The sequence below is a fragment of the Rhinopithecus roxellana genome, chromosome 13 (genome assembly GCF_007565055.1).
Source record: "Rhinopithecus roxellana isolate Shanxi Qingling chromosome 13, ASM756505v1, whole genome shotgun sequence".
NCBI lineage: Eukaryota > Metazoa > Chordata > Mammalia > Primates > Cercopithecidae > Rhinopithecus > Rhinopithecus roxellana.
The window spans coordinates 118,998,466-119,007,532 of NC_044561.1; the positions used below are offsets into that span (position 1 = coordinate 118,998,466).

The 9,067-nt window shown below is 41.2% G+C and overlaps 1 protein-coding gene across 1 annotated transcript; it reads right to left on the reverse strand.

The window, feature by feature from the left end:
* Positions 1-1,602: 1,602 nt before the first annotated feature.
* WFDC9 (WAP four-disulfide core domain 9) lies at positions 1,603-8,637 on the reverse strand. The gene is made up of 4 exons (XM_010384222.1): positions 8,593-8,637; positions 3,762-3,910; positions 2,324-2,471; positions 1,603-1,802 (listed from the first exon to the last, which is right to left on the reverse strand). The coding sequence occupies exons 2-4, from the start codon at positions 3,850-3,852 to the stop codon at positions 1,772-1,774; spliced, it is 270 nt and encodes an 89-aa protein (XP_010382524.1). The 5' UTR covers positions 3,853-3,910; positions 8,593-8,637; the 3' UTR covers positions 1,603-1,771.
* Between the last annotated feature and the right edge of the window lie 430 nt (positions 8,638-9,067).

Sequence of the window (9,067 nt, forward strand, 5' to 3'; positions counted from 1 at the left end):
CCTTCATTTAGGGATTCCCTAACCTTTTATTTGTCTCTACTTTTTGTCAGGAAGGAATAAACTTCTTTACTCTAAAGAGCTCTAAGTCCAATCTCTTTCTCAATATCAGGACAAAGCTCCACTTGTGAAAGATGTTCACCTGAGCCCCTGAGATCCTGAACTATTGTCCCTTTTCATTCCACAGAGCTCTAAGGTCCTAACTAACAATCTGTTAGGCCCTAGTCCCTTGCCTGGCCTTAGTCGTTGCTGTATCATATTCTCTAAAGCTGTATAGCCTTTCCTTGGGCTACAAAGTTGACAGATGTGACATTCTGACCCATCTGTCTAGGTAAGCATATTTGATCCTCTGCCCCAGGGAGAAACACATGACTGGAAGTATAGTGGGAGCACTGTGATCTCCTCATTCAGGGGAAGTTACATTTTAAAAATGATCAAGAGACTAATGAAAAATGGTGAAAATTTTCACATAATCTGGGGAAACAGTATGGGCAAGAAAGTCTTCCCTGCATTACCTGAAATCACAGGATATGAGTAATATTACTCAGGTAAAATTTCCAGGTAGACAGAACTGACCTGGCAGGAATAAAAGGGGATTAGGTATGACAGAAGGCAGAAGGCAGAGTCCATTCTGGAAGCTCATGGTACCAACCTGGAAGGCATAAATGCTTTCTCTAATGACAGGATACATTATCTTCTTACTGGAGTGATAGTTGTTTCATTGGACAGGGTGATATGGAGGCCAGGGTCTTGGGTCTGTGTTGAGGAGTCTGGCTTTGCATGAGTAGACAGGTCACAGATTGCCAAGTACTTGCCAAATCCCATTTTCTGTTCTTCTTGAGAAAATAGCTAGATTACATTTCCCAATCTCCTTTGCAAATATGTGGGACCATGTGACTATATTATGGTCAATGGAATATGGATTAAAACAATAAACTTTGCTTCTAGGCCTAGCCCTTTAAAAGCTTCTGTGTCAGCCCGCATGATGCCTTTCTTTCCCTACTGCTGGTTGGATATAGAGGAACCAGTAGAGAAGCCCCTGGGAGATGACAAAGCTACAGATTTAAGGAGCTACATTCCTTGAATTACGGCAGGGATAACTGCCCACTGACCACCCTAGTGAAATGCATTGTGAATGAGAATAACCTCTCATGGGTTAACTGTATTAACCCCATGAGATTTGTATAAATCTACTTGAATATTTGCTCTAGCAATTAACCAAACTGGTTCATTCATGGGTCTAACTGGGAAGGCAGAATTGGGCACCTCTGCTCATGATTGAATGGGAACAACTGTTGGGACTGCTGAGGATTACAATGAGAGAAATTAAGTCATAGGGAGGAATTTTTTAAAAAATACGCAGAGCCCACCGGGGCCTATCACGGGGAGGGGGGAGGGGGGAAGGGGGAGGGATTGCATTGCGAGTTATACCTGATGTAAATGACGAGTTGATGGGCGCTGCACACCAACATGGCACAAGTATACATATGTAACAAACCTGCACGTTATGCACATGTACCCTAGAACTTAAAGTATAATAATAATAATAATAAATTAAAACACTAAAAAAAGAAAAAGAAAAAGAAAAAAATACGCAGAGCCCTGAGGTTGCTGTAGCAATTTATTTGACAAAAGCTTCAGGGTAAAGAGGTCAAGGAAATAGCAGAAAGGTTACTAGCTAGAACCAGTGGGTGTCCCAAGAAGGAATTAGGCAGCACTCTTCTTAGACCAGATGTTCATCCTTCAGCCCACAGTAGTGATCAACCAATAGAATCTAGGGGTTTAGCATTGATTTAAGGGGCTCTCTAGAAGAGAAAAGTTAATCAAAAGTCAGGAATCCTGGGAGAAATCCATTTCTAAAATTAATAGCACCCTGGGCCCCAGATAAAAAGGACAGCAATTTTTCTGTTAAATCAGAAGTTACCCACTTTTAAGCAATTTCCCCCAGGAAGTTTGCCAACTGAACAGACAGATAAATACGAGGTCTTCTTGGGCCTGGCTGAGAGTAGAGAGCCCGTGGAGAGGCCCAACTAAGTGGTCAATAATTGGAACTTTGGATAAAGGAGGGATGTATGAACTTATGGGTGATGTTTTGAGGGAAGCAAAGGGAACTGAATAAGAGTGAAGAAAAAAGTAGAGGACCTCATGTCGGTGTCTTGGTTTATTTTGCAGTGAGGAGCAGCCTAGGTTTGGAGATAGGAGGACATTGTCTTTTGCTGCCTGTTTCTTTAATCAGGATTTGGGTGGCTGTAGTCTTTGGAATAGTGGGTAAGGAGCAGTGATGAAGCATGCCCAGGCCCTAGCCTTCCCACCACAACCAACTCACTCATTGTCTAAGCAGATGTTTCCACAGTAGGTCCAGCAGCATGTATGATTTGGACGTATACAGGTCCTTATTTTAGTACACCTTTTCTCACAGTACTTATATGGAGGCTGTACCCAGCACTGCTCAGTTTCTCTTATCATGTCTAGAACTGAGATGGAAGAAGTTAGCAGGGTCCATCTATTCACAACTCAGACAAGAAACCCTTTTTAAGCTTAACAATCCCTTCTGAAACTTGAGCTCCAAGTCACAAAGTATTTCTCTGGCTACCAAGAAAATCCCTTCCTCAAAGTATATAACCAGTGTCTTGTCACAACACCATCCTTGCACAGCCTGTGTTCCTCCATCTACATGTCCCTACAGCATTTCAGACTCTAAAGATAGGACCTGGGACACCCTGACCATATATGACACCAACCACCAAATTTATTCTCATGTAACCTTAGATTTCAGGGCCTGCAATATCCTCTAACTCCAACTTCCATAGCCAATTTGCAGAATGGGAAACTGAACCAAGGGAGAATAGAAACTTGTTTTTCTCCCCCTTTTTTTTTTTTTTTTTTTCTTTTTTTGAGACAGTCTTCCCTGTTGCCCAGGCTGGGGTGCAATGGCACAATCTCGGCTCACTGCAACCTCCACTTCCCAAGATCAAGCAATTCTCCTGCCTCAGCCTCCCAAGTAGCTGGGATTACAGGAGCATGCCATCATGCCTGGCTAATTTTTTGTATCTTAATAGAGACGGGGTTTCACCATGTTGGCTGGGCAGTCTCGAACCCCTGACCTTGTGATCTGCCCACCTCGGCCTCCCAAAGTGCTGGGATTACAGGTCTGAGCCACCGTGCCCGGCCATTTTTCTCCCCTTCTATTGTTTCCCTGATGATGCCACCTAAGCCGTCAGTCTCTCCATAAATTTCATTTATTTCTCTGGCCCACAACCCTCCTGCTCAGTGCCTTTGTTGTCCACATTTTCTTATCGTATGAACCCAAACTTTGACCCACTAAGGATCCTTTATTTGTCTTTTCCATTTTTCATGTTCTAAAAGACTCTTCCCCTCCAACTAAATTAACGTGTTAAATATTACCCTTTTGTCATTCATCAAAGGCTCACCCAACTGAGGCACAAAGGTTCTGAAAATATGGGCTTGGAGGGAAGCTCTGTGTTGGTTTTTCCTCTACTGGTCTGACATTGGAAAATATTATTTCCTGCTAACTGATGTAATAGAGACAAAAGATATGTTCCCTTTTCACATACCTAGGGTTGCTTTCAGAGCTGAGAGAGAAAACTTAAAGGCATTGGGAATATCTAACCTAATCTTGCTTGAATATCTCTACTTAGGGAGAGATCCTTTAAAGGCTGATTCTTGAAATGCAGACCCTGAATCAGCTACGATAGACATCCCAGAACTGGGCAGAGCACCCCCTCCCTTTTCACACCACCCACGGGGATCTCTGGTCCAGAGGCTTCCCAACACAGGCAAAAGCATCACAACTCCAGAGATGAACATGATGAGTAGAAGAATCCAGGGCTTCATGGTGGTCTCTGTGTGTGTTTGGGTTACGTTCTGGCAGAAGACAAGTCTTTTCCCAGTGCTGCTAGAGGTAGAAAATGGATTGAGGAGAATAGGATAAGCAACAGGGGGAAAGTGCTTATGACTATCATGTTGTTCTTTCCCTTTCTAGTACCCAGTAGCATACCAACTAATTCCCAGGCTAGCCAGTGACTTCCCCAGGTTTCTTCTCATCTCATATTACATACCCCTTCCTTTGCAAACTTACTTCTTTTTAAAATGAATTGCTCCTTTCTGATTAAAAACAATAAATCTTCAGATTATACAATTTGTAAAACAAAAAATACAAAGAGGAAATAAATAAGCATTAATAATTCCACCATCTAGAGATAATCAATATATGTCTACACTTTTATGTTGTAGTCATTATTTTTATGAAATTGGACACATCAGTGTCCTGATATTTTATTTCAAAGCATATGTAACATGATGATATAAAGAAGTTTTAGTGAAGATCCTAAGACAAAAGGCACTAAAGCAACTTAAGAGGGAATTACACTTTGGGAGGCCGAGACGGGCGGATCACGAGGTCAGGAGATCGAGACCATCCTGGCTAACACGGTGAAACCCCGTCTCTACTAAAAATACAAAAAAAAACTAGCCGGGCGAGGTGGCGGGCGCCTGTAGTCCCAGCTACTCGGGAGGCTGAGGCAGGAGAATGGCGTAAACCCGGGAGGCGGAGCTTGCAGTGAGCTGAGATCTGGCCACTGCACTCCAGTCCGGGCGACAGAGCGAGACTCCGCCTCAAAAAAAAAAAAAAAAAAAAAAAAAAAAAAAAAAAAAAAAAACACAAAACAAGAGGGAATTACAGACAGCTAACAGGACTTGAGAAAAGATGATAGCTGAGAACCGTTAGGGGACTCAAAACTTTAATGCACTAAGATGGTCCAAAGTTGGAGGAATTGTAGAGAAGATTTCAAAGATTTTATTGGTAAAAAGCTTTGCTCATGAAACCCAGAATGCTGCCTTCTAATTCCAAGTTGAAAAAAAAGGTTTTATGATACTACTCATTGAGCTTGCTATGTGATCCCAGAAGTCTGTGGGAACACAGTAGACTTGTGTTTGAATCATGACTGAAGACTTTAAAGGGTGACTTTAAATCTGGCCAAAGTGGCCTGTAGTAGCAGAGAAAAGGGCTCTAATTTACGAACTATCTGAACTGTAAATGGCCAGACGACATTTGATGTCTCCAATGAACCCTTGAAATCTCCCATGAAAGAGTCAAGACCAGAAGCACAGAACCAGCTTATGATAATATATATTATACAAGAACTTTCCTACTCCTCTTATTGGTTCATCCTCCCTCTATCCCTAGGAGACAGAAACTTGCTTTAGTCCGGAGTGGGTGGAGGAAAGGAATAGAATTACAAAGAGCCAGAGCAGGGGGCGGGCGGCGGGGGAAAGAGATTCACCACATCCTGTTCCATAACTGGAGCTTCTGAAGGAGGGAGGAATCCATAGTTTTGAACAATTTATGGAGTTGTGACTAATTTCATGGACCTGGACATTTAACTTATTATATTGAGAAGATGTTTCATGACTGGAGAATCACATAAAATTTGTGGAGCCCTACCTAAATTTTCCTGAAGAAGCAAGGAAATAAACTAACAATTCTGAATAAAATATACAGGGAGGCAAAAATATGCTCACATCATATAAGTCGTGACAAGAATTCAGCCATAAATATTATCGTTTCCTCATATCATCAAGACCTGAATAGTGTCAATTTCTTCTTGTTATAAAAATGTTCTGATGAACCTCCTTATAGTTAAAGCTTTGGTACATATATTGTTATTTTTATAGCATGAGTTAATGAAGAAAGATTTCTAGGCAAAAGACATTGTCTTTCCCAGACTTTGGATAATTGCCGCCACATTTTTCTCACTAAGGGTTAGGTTACATTTCCACCTACTGGATATCAAATGCATGTCTCTCCACCCCCTTGTTCTACTCTAGGCTATACAAAGGTAATTTTCATCACCACACTATTTGCTGATGGATATTTTACAGAGGAAAGAACATGGGCTCCGGAGTCAGATAGGCTTGAACTAGAATCCTAACCCCACCAACTTCTAGCCGTGGAAACTGGGCCAGTCACATAATCCCCAGAGCCTGGTTTTCCCCATCCATATTACAGAAAAAATATCAATACTCATCTCATAGGGTCATTGGGAAGATTAAATAATATGTATGAAACACTAAGCATAGGACCTGGAATATAGTATACACTTCATAAATGTTAACTGTCGGCATTAAGCTCAGAATATCCTCCTCTAGATATTTGAAAACTATTTTCAATTACAATTGTTTTCTTTTTACTTTTTTTTACACTTAACATTTTAATCTGCTTAGAATCTATGCCTCTGTGTGTGGAGGGAGAAGGGGAGAGTTCATTCACTTAGTAAGTACTTATTAAGTGCCTAACTATATTCCAAGTTCTAGGTATTGGAGTATAGTGGTGAACAAAACGGACGAAGATTCCCCCATTCATACAGCTGGCATTCTAGTTAAACAATATAAGGAAATGCATAGATGGTAATCAGTGGTAAGGAGAAAAATAAAGAAATGGAAGAAAATAAAATAGCCTGCAGCTGAGTGACACCTGAGGGGTAAGGGGAACTGGAGTATGGGAACAGCAGAAAAATCTTAATAACATGGAATAGATAGACATTTTCTTAACACTGCAACAATGTAACTATTGCAATCCAAAAGCCAGCATTCCACATTATAAAACTGAAAGTACTCCCATTGAAATTAGAAATAGGAAAAAAAGATATGCACTGTTAGGCCTACTTTTTAACATTATTTTCAAGTGTTTAAGCCACTATAATTAGAAAAGAGAAAAATTTGAACTATAAGTAACAGAAGAGTGGAAAAGGAGCCTAATTACAACTGAAACTTCCCAGCCTTCTCCCATCTACCCCCCTCATTCTCTATCTGTTGCTCTACCTTTCTAGAACCAAATAGGAAGGGAAACAAGAGTCAAAGAAAAGGATAAAATTCTGACATGAATTGCATGTAACAAGGCAGTGATTTTCCCTCTGCCTGAAAGTCTTTATATTTGTTCAGAAGTTTTCATTGAAGCAAAAGAGATTTCTCTGTGCTGTCCAGTGTGGTAGCCACTGGCCACATATGACTATTTAAACTCATTAAATTAAATCAAAATTCAGTTTCCAGTCATTTCAAGTATTCAGTGGCCACATGTAGTTAGTGGCTATTGTCCCCAAAGTCTTTCTCTGATGCGTCTCAATCCATTCATACATGGGACGATGGGAACAGTTTATATCAACCTTTGACTTCTTGTGTGTCCTATTTAATATTCCTTATTTCTCAGGGACGGAGCACTTCCATCATCACAGAAAGTTCTACTGAACAATGCTGCTCTAGATGAATCCACCAAAATGACTCTGCTCAAAAACAGGGGTAATACTAGAAAAATTTTAAACGTGCTGAATTTTTCAAAGGAGGCTTTGAAAATGTATTCTCCTCTTAGCTTCTGTGAAATTTGGAAGGTGAAAAATACAAGTTTTAGGCACATGTCATTAGATGTATTGACTTTTAGGCAATCGTTTTTAAGAGATTTGAGCAGAGGCAAGAGCAACAACAACTTAACTTGGCAACTTCATTGAGTAATGCTTAGGTAAGCTGGTAGAGACACAGGTTCTTAATGGAGAAGCTTGAAGAGCAGGAATAAGCATTTAAGAGTAGAACCACCCCTCCCCCTGCCCACCCCAAATATCTGATCTTCTGCAATTTAAGGGATTCTGCTTCTCCTTTCCTTTCTCTCCCTAGTCTCCTGCTCTTCTAGCTAGCAATGGTAAGATACCCATTCCTTGAGCCTGAGTCCTTGAGAACCTCAGAGTGTTCTTCTGATTATGTGAATATACCAGCACATGGCAAGACAGGTGAACCATGGAGATACTCTGTTATCTGCTTATAGCTGGGGATGTGAGGGATGAGGTAACTGGGTGAAAGTGGGCATGGATTTCAGTAGGCCTCTGGATTCCTGGTACCAGCCCTTTGCATAAAGAAGGAGGAATACTGATATACAGTGACAGGAACACCATAAATCCAAAGCACTGGGTTCCATGAGGCTGTTTCTTTGTATTCCAAAATACCACCCCAGACCTAAGTTTTCCAGGGCTTTGAAATCTGTTCATTCACACGGCCTCATTCTTACTCTAGTTTTCTTAATTTCTTACTTGCCCCTTGCCCCTTAAAGGTATTCAGGAATCTGAGGATGCCTAGTCCCCTTTTTGCACACTCCCAAGTGTACTAAATGATCCCAGACAAGAGAAACATCATTATGCCCAGGCTGGGTACTTCTCAACTTCTCATATACAGAGTGCTGTGATTTCTTTGGTCATCCTGAGACAAACTGCAGGACAATTCAAAGACACCCAGGATCAGAAAGACACAGAACTACTGCTCTCCACCAAATGTGGGATCCTGGGCTTTCCAGATAATGTTAAAGAGGAGAGTGTGCTAGATTTAGTGTCAGGAATGCTGAAATCTTATTTTGTTTCTGTCCCTTTTACCTATGGAACCTCAGACAGCTCATGTCACCCCCTCTCAATTTTCTTATTTGAACAAAAGCGACAATAATCCCTACCTCACAGGAATAGTAACACCATCTGGGTTAGGAATTATTCCAAGCAAGCCACACATAGAAGCTCATGTATCAAGACCTTTATCCCCACCTACCTCTGAAGGTGTCTGAGTTGAGTGTCTGTAGTAACTGACTGACAGCTCTTTTGTCCAGCCTCTTATTATGAAGTTGTTTGAAGTGGGGCTCGAACTGGGGGCAGAAGAGCAGAAAAACAATGTTCAAAGGCCAGGAACTTAATGGCGATTTTGGTTGTGACCAATTTTTAATTTCTACCCAGAAACTACATGTTGGCTGTATCACAGATTCTTTCCCTTGATATTCACCCATCCAGACGTACTCAATTTTCTTAGATGCAGGTGGGATCTTCTGATAAGCTGGGAAGAACATTGTGTACCTGAATTGCAGCTCAGGCCACCCCCAGAAGACCCAAATTACATGTCCCCAAGGTCTTTCGCAAATACTTCTCAGTCCATTCATACGTAGGAAGTTGGAAACAGTCTACATTGACCTTTGACATCTTGTCTGTCCCATTTAACATTCCGTCTTTCTCAGTATTGATTTTCTTTTACC

Excerpts from the sequence above, each read along its gene's own strand:
- WFDC9 (XM_010384222.1), bottom strand. The coding sequence starts at position 3,852 with ATGAAGCCCTGGATTCTTCTACTCATCATGTTCATCTCTGGAGTTGTG. Across the intron at positions 2,472-3,761 it reads CCTCTGGACCAGAGATCCCC|TTCTAGACATGATAAGAGAA; the intron begins GTGGGTGGTGTG and ends CTTCCATCTCAG. Across the intron at positions 1,803-2,323 it reads AACATCTGCTTAGACAATGA|AGAGCCCCTTAAATCAATGC; the intron begins GTGAGTTGGTTG and ends TTTCTCTTCTAG.